The 18,375-nt window shown below is 41.1% G+C and overlaps 1 protein-coding gene across 1 annotated transcript in view; it reads right to left on the bottom strand.

The window, feature by feature from the left end:
* LOC112460342 (cullin-3-B-like) overlaps positions 1 to 18,375 on the bottom strand; it is a 124,766-nt gene that overhangs the window by 19,453 nt on the left and 86,938 nt on the right. Inside the window, exon 3 of the mRNA XM_025024987.1 lies at positions 17,365 to 17,426. Coding sequence (XP_024880755.1) covers positions 17,365 to 17,426 — 62 coding nt within the window. The remainder of the gene's footprint in view (positions 1 to 17,364; positions 17,427 to 18,375) is intronic.

An 18,375-nucleotide genomic window follows, 5' to 3' on the forward strand; every position in this document is an offset into this window, starting at 1 on the left:
TCGTAAAGCTAGTTGAAGTCTGTGTAACGTCGTCCAATGCGGGTATTCCGTTTCCTATGTGTGAGCGTGTATACGTGTTGCAACTCATACAGACGGGGGCGTATTCCGCTTTTACGCTCGAAGCGCGAGAAGTTAAACGACGTTTCGTTACGGAGGGACTTTTCGATGCCATCGGAAAACTTTTCGACCTTGCCGGCGATAACCGGCAGCGAGTAAAACCCGAGCAACGCCTCGGATTCGAGAGGGTGAACATATATGGCCGGCAATAGTTTCTACTCTCTTATGTTGGAGGCAAGTTTCTAACTCCTAATTGCCGCGGCGGCCTGGCCATGACTGACGCTAGGGATAATGACCTGTTCGCCAATGAAATGATGATTCGTTACTTAGAAAAATGATTTTTCGAACTACGGCGTTTAGCCTCGTCAGTAATTTCAGCGATTATAATAATCTAATGCCAGGGTAATTATGAGGCGCCGTAAACTGGTTTCGCCGTGTCGGATCTTTCCGAGGTTTCGTCGATATTTTAAGTACTTATGCTTTGTTGCGATCCAAAAAACTAAATGTTACAATTTTGTTTCATTTGTAGAAGATACGTAATTCGAGCTTGAACGTCCTGCGTGATTGAAGTACAAATATCTTATGGTCGTCAAATTATAATAACACAAGAACAAAAGCGGAGCGGATCTACGTTGAAATAATATTATTTTCTTGTCCTAAAATCCTAAAATTACAAAGATAATTTACATCAAGTTTCGAGCTCGTATGTCGATATCGTAAACGACGTAAACCAATTTTATCACGCGACAAATTTGAAACCAAAATACTTTTCTATCATCAATATATCTAATTTTCGAATTGAGAATTTCGTGCCAGAGATATTATCTTTTTTTATAGGGCGCATATATATTTGTCGTAGACGAGCCGGGGTATGCCGATGATTAAAATTCTGACAGGAACTCGGGATGCCATCCGTTACGTTACGACATCCACTTTGCGCGACGTAGATCAATACCGAAACTATGAACGTAGCGACGCGAGGAACGACTTTAAGCAGCAACACGCCCGCATTGTGTTGCGTACCTGTGCGCGAGGGATGACGGCGAGGCGATATACGCGGAGAGGGTCGGACGTTATGATGCTGCATTGTGCCATTTTACGACTTCCGGCTCAAACTGCCTCACTCGTAACCCTTCGCGACTCTCAAACCCCTCTCGATCTCTCCCCGCTGCATCACCGTATTCCACCTCTTTCGGAATTACTCCATTTTCTGAAAGACGTTTAAAGCGACCCTACGGGTCGCATCTCGAATACTAATGCCGCTTTTTTAACAGACGCACGTGCATACGGCTGTACAAGTTCGGACAATTGAAAATCCTATTCTTCTTTCTCTACAACTCTATAAATAAGGTTAGAACTTAAGAATATAGATAAGTAATGAGTGAAGTATAAGATAAACTGTACAGAGAGAACTAATCTAAACCGCGTTTCAATATCTCAAACTTTTATTATTTCACATCAGAAATACAAACAAGAAATCAAATCTAAATTTTATAACTTTGGCTGAAACAGCAATTTACGAGTTTACTATCTTGCAACATTATTCAGATTGTTGGGTATAATGTTCGTATAATGTCTGTTTCTGATTTTCTCTCGTGTAAACGGCCCTCTAATTATTCGCCATCGTTCCAACGCTGACATTACAAAACGTTAACATTTGCGATTGACAGCGTCTAGTTACCGTTAACAAGTTTCTCTGGGAAAAGACGCTGTAAGACTTCGAAAACGAGTGTTGCAACCGTGTAGGTATATATTAATTAATAAAGCGCGGATTGTGACTCTAAATCCTCGTGTTTCCCTAAATCCACACACTGTTCCACGCAAGACTGTCGTAAATATGCCCTGAAAAGTAGGTACTGCGGTATCATTAGAAGAGCCGGCCACGTCAATTAAACCGGCCGGCCTGTAACGCTGGCAATTATGAGAGCTTCCCCGCCGCGACGGTTATTCCGTCATTAGTGCCGGAAATAGAGCGCCGGCCGGAGGATGGAAGCCATCGGGAGTTTCGTGGAAGCCATCGGGAGAGCCGATTAGCGGTCCAAATTTCGCGCGGTACCCCATAAAAGCGGGGCAAGGTACAATGTAAGGCGTCTCGAAATAGCGACCACCCCGCACTTCGCCGGTGGAACGAGGTCAAAAGTTCCCGGAACTCTCAGAGTGAGTTCTCTCAGTTCGCAGACGAGATCAAAGCATGGTGCGTCGAGTTCCTGGAGGAACGCTTCCAGGATTCGCTCCTGGGTCGAGTCTTTCGTAAGTTTGGAAGGCAAATGCGTGCTCGAAACAATGAAAACGGCTGTACTTCGCGAAGATATCCGCGAATAGAGCCAATAAAAGTAGAAGCTAGAAAAACTTCTGTACATACATTATGAATTTTAGATAAAAAAATATAGGCCCGAGGTACTGGACTTATTATCCGTTGAAGTGAAATCTTATATTTTCTTCCTTTAAGCTGAGAGTCAATAAGTCCATCCTCTCGTTGGAAGGAAATACTTTCATAATCCAGACCCAGAGTTTCCCCGAGGTCGAAGTAGGTCAGGACTGGTCTCTCGACGATTACGTTTCGCGGCTTCAAAATGTAACCGCGAGTCGAAGCAGTGCTCTCGTTCGATATAATGGGTATTTTGTACGTTGCAAAAATATACACGTCGTTCGTCGTACCAAAAGCGGATTTTCCCGGACAACTCTTTATTCATGAGATCCAATTATCGTCGGGCCAGTCATCGTACACCCTTCGCGTACTCGCTGCCTCTGCTCCTGGCAGATAGTCGATATTCGGCATTGCATAATTGACCGGCGAGAGAGAGGGGAGAGAGAGAGAGAGAGAGAGAGAGAGAGAGAGAGAGAGAGAGAGAGAGAGAGAGAGAGAGAGAGAGAGAGAGAAAGCTAGCTAGCTATCCGCTCGAAATCCTGTCGTTCCTCGTTTCTCCTTGCGCCGCGAATCCCTCTCACGATTTTCCTCCGCTCCTCGCGTCTCTCGCACGCTAATCGCGGAACGGCGAGAATGCTCCGCTACGGGAACGTAGCCCGGTTTTATCTCGATTGCGCAAGCATCGCAAAGTACGTCGCTCGGCTCGATCGCTCGATATCCATTCATTGCGGCGGCCGCTGCAATTCCGACTCGTACCGTAGATATCGAATTACCAGCGTACTACACACTCGGAATATTCTCTAGATACAATTTCTTAAGTGTACTTGTACTCGCCATATTTGATAGCTCATATTCTCATTTTCAGGGTTTGACGTTAAATGTGGTTATCTAATTCTCGTCCCAGATATATCCTGAGTGACCTATGTGAGTACGATTTAGAATTGGACAATTGTGTTTCGTGTTAAGATGGATCGATTGTTCATGTCTCAAATTAGATTTTTTTATCGTAAATTATTGAAATGTGTGACTAATACAATTTTATACTAAAGAAAGAGCACAAACGTGAAAAATGTAAAATGTATTACATGATTAATTTACGAATAATTAATATAGTAATCATCATAAATGTATAATTGAGAGAAAGAGAGAGAGAGAGAGAGAGAAATTTGCTCCTATTCCTTTTGAAGTTTATCAATTATTATTATCCGAATACTAGCCACATTTTCGGAATCGATATGTTCGATCTGCAAAATTTTTTGCTAAAGATTCGCAAGGCCCTCGAAAAGCAAATCCTTTTCTACTTCAAGCATCTACCTGATAATAGGACATAATTCCTTCCGTTGTTCCCATCCTCCCGTAATGATGCCGAACAAACGGCATCGGATATAAGCGAGGCGAGGGTGCCTTTCGCCACTCGGTACGGCGCAGCTTTTAATATAGTTATGAAAGGAGAAAAAAGAACGAACAAACTTACTTCAAAGACGGGAGATATGATCAGTTACTGAGAGCAATAGGAAAAGACGGGATGAGAGAGACAGAGAGGAAAAGAGATAGAGAGTAATAATTTCTCAAATCCTAGAACTTCTTCACGCCTTTGAGAAGAATTTCCTCGACAATTTTCACAAGAATTTTTCTGTCGTTGCATCGCGGAATTAGATGTCGTACTCCGAGAAGATGCATTTATTTATATAGGTACTGTATTTCTGCTATCGCTATCTTCCGCGTCGTCTATGTTTTTTCTGCAGTATATAACACGTTTGCTTTTCAAGGGAAAAATCTCTTTTCCTCAATAATGATCGGAAAACATGTTCAGTTGTACGTATTGATAGAATTTATTGAGTTACATTCGCTTTCTCGACACCTTTCTCGAACGCCAATAAACTTTTTTAAATAGAAAAGGAAGATTAACGGACAAGTTTATTTCAAGCTTCGTCAAGAATATGTCATCGAGAATTTAAAGGTTGATGTCAGATTAAATTTTTGCTAGGAAAAGAAAGATAGGAAAGCTCTATGTTCAAACGTAATGTTACTCTATTCAATTGCTTTCCTCTTTAGCTCCATGTAATTTTATTGATGCATGCGTTTTACACGTATTTGTAGGAAACAAAACAAAATAAAAATTACCATTCCAAAGGTTGAAAAGCAGAATATGCAAAAAAGTAGTTTTATAAAAAAATATGATAAGTTATAAGAAGAAGTCGCATATAGTATATTTCGTTATAAGCTCATTAGACACTGTGCTGTCGCGTACAACCTTAAAGAAGCTATATGAATGACCAATAGTAATCAGTGCGCCGTTAAAAATGAGAAACCGAAACACATTTTACGGCGTCAGCTTTCAAGATGATTGGCGTCGCTCGCTCTTCGACGAAACTTCCCGGCGCTCGGGTCCCGACAAGGGATCCGTTTAATTTCAGGAAACCCCATAAAGGTTATACGTTGAGACGACCTGTATGCTCGACGCAGGAAATACGTCCTCGTAAAGTAGAAAAAGTAAAAAAAAAAAGAAAAAGAGAGAAGCGAGAAAAGTGTAGAGGAGGGATGGCACGGAAACGCACACCGACGCGTGCAATGTTCATCGGGTGTGCGGGCGAAACAATGGCGGAGCGGAGCTAGCCGAGGAGATGAACGGTGAACGAGGAAGACAGGGTGACGGAATAAAGAACATTGCTGTTGGCAAGAAAAAAAAGACAAAAAAGAGCCAAGGGCGAGGGGAACAACGCCGGCGAGCGTATCCCCGGAGCGGGTATTCCGCTCGTCCGGTGACACATGCGTGTGCGTGTGAGGTCAGAGGGATGAAAGGCGCGGATGTGGGTATAAAGTTTCCGGATAACGCTATACGGCTGTTGAGCGAAGGCTGTTGTGAATGGAAAATAAAAAAAGAGAAGAGAAGGAGAAAGAGGATGGTAGAGAGCATACAAAATTAGATGAGGATTAGAATATCGCACTTTAATGACTACTAAAAACGGCGCATACATTTTTGAAAGAGAACACTTTGTTGCTTCTGTACATATATCGTAAAATACTAAGGAACAAGTAAAATTTCCTGAAATAAAAACACTCGTTGGCTTGCAGAGCATGAACATTTCTCGAAAATGTCACAAATAATTTTACATATGTATATAAAACGAAGCATATATACGGTCCATATTTGCTCTTTCTAAAAAATAGAAAAAATTAAACTCTTCTGCATGCAAGAGATATTTTCCTTAAATAATTTCACTATAATATATAGTTAGGATAATCAGTATTTTTTGACATAGACTTATTATTAGTTCAGAGTCAAATGACCTTATTTAGCAGTAAACGCAGAATGCAAGTACTGTCAAGTTCGATTCAGAAAGATTTGCAATTGGCACACGCCATCAACCCTTCCTCACGCAGAGAAGGAAAGAGAGTACCGGGGGGGTCGACTCCGAGGGTGCTTCGTAGAGTTCACCACGACGCAACGGTTCAAGTGAGGCGAGGCCCTCGAAAGGTCAAAAGTTCGTTCTCTTTGCGTGCGCCCTGCGTAACATCTTCGAGGGTCGACGACGACAGCGGTGCTCCTGTCGCCTGGCAACGCCTGATTCGGCCGCGAAGGAGAAAAAGAGGACATGGAAGACTCGATCCACTCTTTCGCCTCTCCGAGTCCACTCTCTTCTTTCCTAACCACTCCCCTGCGTCCTTTCCTTCCTATACGGGCTTTATTCCCTCGCGTCACTCGACTCATCGCCAAGTGGCGGGCGCCACCTTAATTGGACTGCAGCAATCACCGTAGTCTACAGCCCTCTTTTCCTCCCCCTGCGAGAAGATCCGAGCAAGGGCGGGAGACCGAAAAAGCTTGGTCCTCTTTGAAAGTACCCTTCTTCGAAGCTGCATCTTTCAAAGGCTGTTATCATCGGAGATGACTGCAGCCTGCCGGGATTGCAAATGTCCTTAACTCTTTGAGCCTCATGGCTTCATCGCCAGATTCATGCAAATTTTATTTTAAAAAGGCACAATGAAACGTACAGAAATCAATGATAAAAGTTTCGAATCCAAAATAGAGCATGTTGTTTAAAATATTGGCTTTCTCAAGATGTTCTATTTTTATATGAATTACTTATAAAGACGTATATTAGGCGTATTTATTTTATAGGTGACGTGTTCATTGAAACGCACTCTTAGAACAGGCGCGCAACCGTGATTTATTTATAATTTATTTTCGTATTAAGTTCTATGTAATTGTAACACATCTTGAATACGCGAAGGGACGTAGTAAAATGCATATGCAAATTTTTATGTTTTGCGTATGTCGCATAAATGCACGTTTTATGAGGTTTGTCAATGCCATAAAGGTATCTCGATCTGCTTTCGTAGTAAACCGCGGCCATAAAATCTCAGATAAGCGTGTGCTCATAATTCCCGCTGTAATCCGACCGTGACTCGAAGAAGATTGCAGCGCTCATAAGTACACAAGTATATGTTACATCATTGCAATATATCTGCATCACAATTTAAATTTTGTGGTTTCGCCTATGTAAATCACTTTATTATAGTAGTATACAAAATCCGTATACTATAGTATCCCTTCATTTACTAAACAAAAGAACTAAATCTTTTCTAAAATTAAAAACAGTCTCTAAATTTTAATGTAAACTTTTGACTATCTGTTTAATGTAGACTGAGTAACTTATATTAAACTTATATTAAAAGAGTAAAAAAAAATTCGTCCGCGTGAAGCAATTTTTCGAATCGTAAATATTAAATATCGAATGAATCGCCTATAGAATGTTGAAAGAACTGAACATATTAATTTCACTCTTAATTAACTATCATTGCTAGAGAAAATAGTAAACAAATATGTATATCAAATAATTCTAATATTTACGTCGAAAAGAACAGAAAAAATAAGCTGTGAAAAATCGAGATCAGTAGAACATTGTGTTTGTCTAGTTACGCGAAAATAGAATGCTGTATTTTAGTTGCTTCGTGACGTTTTTATAGTCGACAAAACGAGACAGTGCTCTCGCCCACGAACTCCCTACGAAGTAATTAGTAAACGCGGTGTCCAGTTTTCATAGCTTTCCGCGCGAGCTTTATCTCGAGGTAATTACACGTCGGATGGACTAATTACACATGTTCACCCGTTAATTTTACATGAATTATATAGCCGGTCGGATTAAAATTTAGATACCTAAATTGTACACGCACGACTCTGCGTGATGGCAACAAAAGATCATCCAACATGATCTGAAATTCTAAAAACTGGAAAACGAAAAAACTTAATTCTAGAGCTAGATGATGAAGTGATTAATCGAGAATGCGATTATCAAACAACCCCCACATAAAATGTAAGAAAACTATTTATTATCAATTATCTTGTTGAAATATTTGCAAAATAAAACTATTCAATATACTTATATCAAATAAAATGTGTACAATTTAGGGATCAAATAAACATGCTTTCTTCTAATCATATGAACATTTAATAAAATTATTTCGTATCAATTCAACGTCATTACTATTAAAACAATCCTTGCGTACATTTTTTACGTTCAACTGCAGCATTGAAGCTTATCTTCGCAGCAATTTACACAGTTCGATCTCGGCGAATACAATCTCTCCCCAAACCATATCTATAGTGTATACGATCTATGTATAACGGTTAAAAGGCATTCTGCCTAGAATCCTCGGTTGCCCGGACGTAGCCGACGCGTCTTCGCCGATCGGGGAATCGGATACCGACGTCGAAACCGCCCGGACGTCAGCATGAAAGCGCCGACCATGCACGCGCGGTATTCCCTCGGATTCAATAAAAGCAACGGGGTAGGCAAGCAGATACGGTGCAGCCTCGTAAACGGGTAATCTGCTATTCAGGTCATAACCTAGCACACGTCCCGGCTAGCGGGACGAGGTCGTTTTCCCGGCGGCCATCCCGGATTCCCTTCTATCCAGAGATTCCACGAGGTTCCCGGCGACGCCGAAGGGCCAGGACGAAACACTGACAGAGGCAGAGAAAAGAAGAAGATCACCCTCACTCTCTCTATCTCTTATCCTGGATTGACACCCTCGGTTTATGCTCAGCAACGGCCAATCCCGCGTCGACAAACGCGACCCTCTATAATATCGCATCGGGCGTGGATTCCCAAAGTCCGATTATCGGAAATCTATTACGATTTCGGGAGAAATTTATTGGGGTCACGGGCGAATGCGCTTCGAAATTTCGCCCTTTCCCGAAGAGCCTCTTATTGAAATCCATAATCTATCGCGAAAGTTGACATGATTGATGGCGAAAAGCGTCATAGTGCAATTGATCCGTGACTCGAACGTGTGTATTAATTTGCGGAGAAACATAATATTTTTGCCCTATTTTTACCCATTTATAGGTAATCTGCGCTCTACATATCTCATTGTCAGTTAAATTTAATAAGAAATTATTATTAGTTGTTTTCGATTTTAGTTATTCGAGGCCTTTAATTTTTAACATATAATAGACTTCTCCGTTCTTTCGCCAAAACACCTGTAAAAAATTTCCTTGTTTTACTCATCGATTAATAGCTCTTCAGAATTTCATAAATTGAAGTTTGAGTTCAATGATGGTTGTGCTTTGCATTCTATACAATGTGTAACTTAATTACAAAATTAATCACAATATTGAATGCATTAATTGCAGATGTGTCTTTAAGATCGCGCTTAAATTATGTCTTCTCGCAGACCGTTAATAAAAGCGATATGTAGAACAGCAACTTTTTATGCGTACGTGCAAAATATACTGTGTATACACCAAATTTTTATTACACTTTCACTTGCTGTCGACCTGTCCTGATCACGCAGAGACAGGTGCGCCGCTATTTCTTCTTTCAGTCACTAAATATTCAACGATATTCGACACGGACTTAGCAAATCAAAGAAAAGAAAAGAGATTTTTCAGATCGATACTGAAGCGCGAATATCGAAAATGTGGAAAACAGATCAAGACCCCAATTCTGGAACCATCTTAAAACTTCAGAATCAAGAATAACGATTGAAATATGAAAGTCTTAAGAGCTCTACAATTGGTATTGAAGGATCAATCGTATCTTTTCAGTAGAATAGAATAATAGAATGGATAAATTAGCCGATCAAAATAAATCAATTCTAGTTTAAAATCGATAGTTTTTCTTTTATTTTTTCGGAACAGCTGTCCGTCTTATAAAGATTCGGTGAATGCGAGCAGTTACGCGATGAGTGTTATTACACTACTATAAGCAATTACGATATCACGTCACACACACACATTGTGCGATATTCATGTACACAGAAGATTCGCCAAGCAAGTATAGGTACATATAATATACACGGTTTAGAATTGGTTTCAGCCGAGTTACGGGATTCGTGATGCATGCATGTCATAAATGTGTAAGGGTACGCGCAGTTTAACAGGTTTCCATTTCCATCGATGCCGCTCGTATGTATGTTCGTTCCCGCACACGTATGTATCGCACGCATCACGATATGGCATATACGGACTCGCGGAGATGCAACAACGTGCGAGCGTAGGCCGGCTTCAAAGTTGCTAGGCGACCGATCTCTGCACCCTTTCCTCACTGACACCCAGAGCTATGCTAAGACGCGCATGCACCCGTAAATTGCTTCGTCTCTATGCACAACGTGATCGCTTAATTTACGCAGTGAAGAGACCTGCTTTGTCAGGACTGATTTTATCATTAAAATCGATATAAGAATTTAAGTCCTACTATTTCGAATTGAGTAATTAATTAACAATAAAACATTTTTTTTATGACACACTATATATTGTTGTCACAATTGCAGAGTATAGTAATAAAATTAAAACTTATTGCAAATTCGTGTAAAATATAAAGTGATAAAATCAAAACGTATTGTAAACTCGTGTAAAATGTAACTGCCCTACATAAGGTTGCTGTTTGGATAAAATTAGAAAAGCGAGGGTACATTGAGACATATTTAGCACTGAATTCTCATTTTGTTTATTAAGAGCTGTTATGCTAAGAGCACATATTTTACATCATTTATATAACATGATGGTAGATCAATGATATACATATACATATGTATTGTGTACTTTTCCCACATTGCATATTTAAGTGTGATATTTTAAATGCATATCTGTACAGTGGATGAGTTGATTTTTGTATCATTTAAGTTGATTCTCGAAACCGCATGGCATGCATAATTTATCTCGATCACAGGTCGGTGAAAGGTGGTAACTAAAATAGAGTTTTCAAAAGTGGGAGACATTTTATGCAAATGCTTTGTAATTGTCATCATGATTTGCGTTCGACGAACTCCAGTATCTTTGCTATTTATAATCTTCATCGGTAATATATGTATAAGCGAGAAATTGAAAATTACCAGAGAAGTGTCATTAAGAGTTAACAGAAACTACGGCAAATTACTAAAACCACTATAAAAGTGCATGTAATCTCTAAAATACAGCCATGTAGTATTTTAAATATTAGTCAGTTTTAAATTTTTCAATATGACAAGAAAGGATAACATAAAAAAACTATTTAAAAATTGTTTGAAAAACGAATAAATAAATTTAAAAATAAAGATTGATGCTGCGCAAAATATCATTTTTTTAAATTTGTTATATACTTGCATTACGAATCCACAACGTTGAATTATTTAATTTTTATTAATTTATACGTTAATTTTATGATTGTCAAAAACAATCATATACATTTTACTTTCTCTATCATTGAAATTTTATTAATACTATCAATAAACAAGAATATATTACTGTGACAAAAATAGATATAATTTTGGAAGAAGTTAACTAAGGTAATAAAAACGCGGCTTTGAAAGAAGTAAATTAAACTAAACTCACAGCATAAATCATTGGAAAAGACGCTATGTTTCGCGTCAGTAAAACCTACAGCGGTTCTATAGATGGAATCAAATTACAATCCTGCTAGTGTCTTTTAAACAAACGGTTCAAATTCTCTTGGAACCCTTTTATCTCACGCGACCTATGCTTTCCTCCTTCTCTTTCCCATTCAACCAATCCACGTTCCTGCGCCGTGCACATAAACTCCGCAACGGATCAATGTACTTCGCAAGCTCGCTTCCGCTCCGTGGACACGTGCACGTATACGTCGTATACGCACACGCCGTTCGACCGGATCGCACCGCATCGAATAATGATTAATCCAGGATTATCAATGTTTCCTGCCACTTCCAGCTTTCAATTCGAGACAATTAGCTACACGACTGCCGTCGAGCTTCGGACGCAATCGAGAAACTCGATCGCTAATTCCGGAAATTGGCAATAGGAAACCAGCGTATTCTGCGTATTTTTTGCGGTGACTGCTTTTGCATCTAAAGTGATAAATTATGTCGAGGCAAACTCGTTACTCTCGAACAGATCGAGTACATTTTGATTAGCATAAATCAAGCGCGGAGATAAACACACTCGTGATTGCCATCGGACATTATTTTTAATGCTAAGATTATTTTGAGCTCGGTCCGTTACTTTCCATTGAAGAGTTCCAGCATCAGATTACGCATTATCATTGCGTAAAAAGATCAAACTTTCGCTGGACTACTAGAATTGCAAAATTTTCTATACATACGTAATACGTACACTAAACATAGAAATTAAAAAACGCAAAAATACGGCTAGTCTGCGCGGGGCAATAAAACGTGTGAAAATCACTGGGGACATGCAAACGGCGCGGTCGCATTATACAAGGCCGAATGTTTCGGAGTGTGTCGCGTATCTCTGCCGCGATTCGTATCCATTATAAAACGGAAGGCATCAAAATGCAGGACCGAGCGGCGCGGCGGGACTTGTTGCGGCGATGAAAAATACATCGGAAACATTCATACATCGCGCCGGCGATAAAGGCTCGGCCGACGATTTCGCGTAAATAAAAAAATAGCTCAAACGCAAACGGGGAAGCAAAACAATAGCGGACAATATTTTCGGGCCGATGTCCTTTCGCATGAATAACAGATCGATAGTGCGCAAACCTGTCGACCGCCGCTTCATGTCATCGGGGGCTATCCCACATCCCATCTCGTCTCACCCGCGACTCGTTATTGGTAATAAATCGACAAGCCGGGTACCGCCGGCCACTTCCTACGTTCTTGGATCGTCTCGAGTATCCTACCGTCTCACTCCGTTCTCTCGAGAGAATGCGTTCCTCCTTTCCGCAGGTCCAGGTGAATAACCACCTCGTACCTTCGGCAAGGCCGGTTATCGTCATTAACCGGAATCTTTTCAGGCGGATTCCCCAACCGCACGGCGCGGCACGGCTGAAGGATCGAGTCGGGCTTGGGTTCGTAAACTTTCTAGGAAATTTACTGTAATCCGGCAATTGAGACGAGGCGAGCAAGTAAACAAGCTCTCGCCTATTATGAATTGCTTGAAGAAGGGGTTATTCTCAAGACAATTTCGTCATTAAGTTTACTGAAACTAGTGTGAGAAATTGAATATTATTTACTGAATATCAAATACACACACAAATGTGCGGCGATAAAGAGCAAATGTTTTCTGAGTTATTTACATTTCAGCTTTAAATTTAGTTATGGGGCATATTAATGAATAATAAACGTAGCTTTATATCGCATTAGATGTAATGCAGGAACCATAATATAATTGTATAATATAATAGTTCTTTTTATACTAAAATTGTAAGAATTAACTTTGGAAAGAATTTACATATTAATAGGATGTTAAGAATTTGTGATTGTGATAAATAAAAGAGAAAATAATTAGACTACATATCACTTTAGACTACATCATATATTATTTCAAGCGATTATGCACGTTAAATTAATAATTTTCAACAAAGATTCTGAACCTTTACGTCAGTTCATAAGATATTTAAGGGCGGAAATATATGCTAAATATGTATATATTTACTGATTTATTAGACAATTATTCCGACACAGCTCGTATGATAATATAATACAATTAAATGTGCGCTCGACGCGTTCGACGATAAACATTTCAGACAGAGTCGTCTACACTTCTACAGGACCATTAACATTACAAATTCATAACGGTAATCAAATCAGTAAGTCGATTTCTATTCATCTAAGATTTATAGGAAGCAGGTACACCGTCAGGAATATTGCCGCGATACCCAGAGGCAAAGGTGAAGCAGAAAGGTGATCTGCGCGCTTTCCATCTTGGTAGGTAAAATCGGACGAGAGAATCGGAAAGGGTCCGGGCCATAAGTGGTCCAATCTACCGGTCGTGAAACGGTTTCGTGAGGAAGGCGGTGGTCAGGCCGTGCCACAAGGGGGGACGACAGGAGGACGCCGAACAGGCAGGTTGCCGCCCGGGGTCGACGTCGGGCAGGTGCGCCTTTCTCGCGCAGAGCAGGGCAGGGCAGGGCAGACAAAGGATCCCAGAATCCTCCTGGCGGATGGTATTTTGAGCAGAAAGCTGGCTAACAGCAGTGACGCCAAACCCGATGGATTCCGCCGTCAGGCGAATTTCTCGAGCGAATGGCCCAGTCGATGCACGCGTGACCGCTGAACACGATCCGCTATGGAATTTCATGCCATTGTATGGTTGGGGTGGTTGCATCTCGACTCCCTATAGAAGAATGGCGGACACGGCCCGGGAGATCATCCGGATATTTAAAACTGCCCTCTGGTCGGGGACAGGTATCCGGATATCATCATTGAGAACTTCTTAATCTTTACTCTAAGGAAACAATAATAAATAACGAAGATAGTGTAGAATTCGATCGAATTCGACCTTCTTGATTTTGATAAAATTTTCAAAATTTACCATTTCAATGAAAAATGAATTATGAATCTTGGAAATGATAGAACGCGAATCAATTTTATATTAATGTTTAGCGTAAATTAAAATAAAACAATTTTTTGTGGATTTATTTTAACCAAAGGATTAGAGTTTATTAATTCTTCAATTTTATAGATTAATAATATCGCTACTGAACAAATAATTTTGCTATTGAGTTCTACGATTAGTCATTTCCGAATAATTGGTCGTCCCACAAGTTATTATTTGCTTCGTTTTTAGGATTTCTCTAAACTTTCTCATTGTTCGTCGATGCTGTTCGGGCATCGATACACCGACTAAATCGCACAAAGCACAAACCTCCGCTCAAAAAGTACCGATACTATCACCATAGAAAATTTCATCAAAATGACCACGTCCCCCTTATACGCTCGGAAGCATTATCGGCACGAGAGGGTACACCATCATCACGCGCGGAGATCGTTACGTGCCCCGCGCGATCGCTCGATCGATCGGTGCCGGGCGTGACGGAGGATCCGCGCGAGGATAGCGGTTTGCTGCCCAAGCGGCCACGTGCAAACGGATAGCAGCTCCCCTTTCACGGGCGACTTACTCCTCGCCCGGACCTGCAATCAGGGCAAGATTGTAGACATCTGCCGGCCATCTGCCGGCATCAGCGGCCTTCCGGAGGGCCGGCGATCGCCGCTCCTGCGCCGTCTCTTCTGCGTGCTTCGCGTCCCTCTCATCCGCTCCGCAACCGCGTTCTCGTGGCAAGGTGCACGAACGCGGTCTGAAATCGCACGTACGCGGAGACCCGTCCTGCTCCTTCTTATTGCTCGTCTCGTTGCGCGCGCGCCGGTATTGCATGCGAGCGAGGTGCGATCTAGATTTATAATGACGTAAACGAGCACATGCGGGTACGTGTGTCTTGATGATTCCGATAAATTTCGAATACCCTGTGTCAGCCTTTTCGAATCGTGACGTCAGAGACGACTGGCGAGAAAATCGCGAGAAAATGTACAGGAATAATTCGCGTGCGACTGATACTCACGTTAGCAACTCGTCGCCTACAAAATTGTCCCACTTCGGCAAGACAGATTTGCAAAAGCAATGGCTGTCAGTTCGACCGAGGATTTATGTGCAATAATAGAACAAAAGTAAACACACACATGATATTGTTTACGAAAAAACTCAATTTAAGAGCTTGAAAGTTTTAACAATTTTAACAGTGACTATAATGATTAACTGAATACATGTAAAGGTTTTTAATTTCTACGCCGTAAAATTTTCTATATTTTGTATTGTAACACACTTTACTTCTTCAAATTCTCGATATTTATAAAATTTTTCTTCGTTTAATGGGTTGTTACAGCTAAATATGGCACATATCAAATATATCGTTCTAACAAGATCAAGATAACCAATAGCCGAGTAATCTTATCGGTATTTTCGTGTTACATCGCGTTACAAATCCATGTTAAAAAATGTACGTGTCACGATGTGCTGCGTGCACTCCCGTGGGGAGCAAATGACTTTTGCAATTAACTCGCCGATGCATTATCGTTACCGGCGCAATGATCTTGCCTTGGTGCCGTCAGGCCAGGTGTAAAATCACAGTGCCGCTGAGCACCAGGTGTGCGTAACCTGGAGCGGAGGTGCGGAATCAGTTCTCCGCCAGCCGGCGAGATTAATTTAACGAGCGGCTCGTGCGGGATCATAAACTGCACGGAGGTTAATTCGTAATTAGCTCCCCACGGTCTGTGCGCGATTCTGTAGGATATCTTAAAGGCATAATGCATACGCGTTGGCTGTGCAACGTTTGGGAAGATAACTCGGGAAGATACGATTTCCTCAGCGACAGCATCCTCGATGTTTGCGCCGATGACGTGTACATCAATTAATCAAGGATGTGGATCGAACGCTCAATTTTCTCACGAAAACTTTGATTAATTGCGGACAACTCGGCCTCATCGGACGTCGCCAATCTGACGTTGTAGTCATGCGTTGAAAGTCGTTAAGGAACGAATGATAGATCGTCAAAGCGATCGCAAATGTGCTGCAAAAGACATTTGTCGCGCTCTTCCCTTAATTATTTCTCTAACGCATAAATGTTTCTCGAACAACTTGGATAACGAGGATAAGATAATGGAGCTTAATGAGAATGTGAAAACGCCTCTCGCGTTCTTGCGACAGGCTCTTGGCTTCGTTCTTTCGTGCTTTGTCGTTCTTTTCGGCGATCGGCGATTATTCTTGCCGCCGACCTTACCCGGTATCCCTGTCACGCTTTTCCGAATCTATAACCCGAAGGTCGTGTAATATATTCGTGACTGGCGACATCGTGGCGACCGACACAAATAAAGAGCAGACAGACGGACGGACGGACGGACGGACGGACAGACGAATGGACAGACAGGGACGGTGCTGTATTTTTAGACTTCTAACCACGCGGCCACGGCAGAGAACGCCGCATTACGCCGCCACGAGCTCGCCAAAGTGAACACGTAGGTAATAACGTTAGGGGATTACTATGTTTCGTGAGAGGGTACCTATAAAAAGTCGCGTGTTTTAACTCAGACTGCAAATTTTCCGTCTAATTTAAACCTAATTATCTTTCAGAAAAATTTTCTAAAAATCCATTATCTAATTACACGAAATTAATTAATATCAAAAATTATTCCACCGAGCTAAACTTCGAGGTAATAAAACATGTTACTCTCTTCAGTTAATCAGTTAATCTAATATTGCTTAATTTAAATAATTGCAACTCGTACTTTTGATGTCGCAATCTTCAGACAATCTTTTAAGTTAGTCCTTCAATATATCCATGTGAGACATTTATCTCGTATCATATCCTGTAAATGATTCATGGAAATAGCGTGTGCAAAATTCCACTCTTCATTCCGTCATTCGGTACTTTCCTTCTAAAGAATAATTTAGAAGATTGAAATTATGTATGGCCTAATTAGCTCTAGATTTGTGACAATCTGTCTGATTCATTCCTGCATAATTGCGTAATCGTAGACGTTTCGATGGCGAGCGCGTAAGGAACAGGAAATTCGGGATGTCTCCAATTAGCATTTCACTTGTCTGTATTCATCGTCGCGTTACATAACAGCGTATAATATAGCTCAATAGATCTTAGCGAAGTCGCTCGAGCGCGCTACGAGGTGTAATACCCCGGTAATTCGCGCGGGCAATGGGGACACTTACGGCATACTACGTATATACATACCCTACGTGTGTGCACAAATCGTCCGCCGTCGTCATCGTCGTCGTTTGTGTGCCGAGTACCGCCTGGAAGAAAAACCTCAATTTAGTTTATAGTGTCAATTGAATGAACAGACGGGGTACGTGATTTATTTTTAGACCTGCATCACAGGGGGACCCCGCTGCATTAAACGGTTACGTGTGTGCACGGCTCATGCACGAACGAGCTCATCTCTGTGCCGCGCTGGCGACGACAGCATCATCGGCGAACGCAGAGAGCGACGTCACACGAGAGATGCTCCTGCGATTATTACGTCGCCCAGCGCAATTTTCATTTCCTCGGCCATACGAAAATAATTAAATGACTTTCTACCTTATTGTTAGCCGCGTGCGCAGTATTTTCTAAAATACTATAGTTATTTCAAATTATCAAAAACATTATTTTCCCCATTTATCATGATAAAATCACGGTTCTCTTTTAGAAAAAAAGAGCGCAAACGTTGTAAACTGGAATTATATATTCCCCTGAATGTTTTAGTAATGCAAATGCACGTTAATAAAGTTTTTTGTTAATTTTATAATATCATAAGTATATGATGCAAGTACTATTTTCGGATTCTATAATTTTTAATCGCATATGGCGATCAGTTGTGTATTCAATAATCGATTAAAATCTAAATCACGCTGAACTTTATTTGCGTCGAAGCTGTAAAACGTTTAAGAAGTCGTTTATATCACTAACTTTACACCGTCAATACAGCGTTTCGTTTTGTCAAGCCAATCGAGAATCTGTTCGAGCTTCGGCTCCGAAAGATGAGAGCGACAGATTGCATTTCTGTGAAATCCGCACCGGGTGCTGGAAACGCTTAGGATTTGGCATGAACTTGCGCCGAGGAATTCCAAGGGGGAAATGGCAAACTCTCGAGTTTAAGTAATAGAGGTTTAACCCTCTATGGCCGTGACGAGGGATTTACCTCGATCCTCAAGTGGCGTTCACAACATCGCCGCACGAACTACTAACACAGACCCTCCGCGC

The sequence above is a fragment of the Temnothorax curvispinosus genome, unplaced genomic scaffold (genome assembly GCF_003070985.1).
Source record: "Temnothorax curvispinosus isolate PA1 unplaced genomic scaffold, ASM307098v1 QBEX01010452.1, whole genome shotgun sequence".
NCBI lineage: Eukaryota > Metazoa > Arthropoda > Insecta > Hymenoptera > Formicidae > Temnothorax > Temnothorax curvispinosus.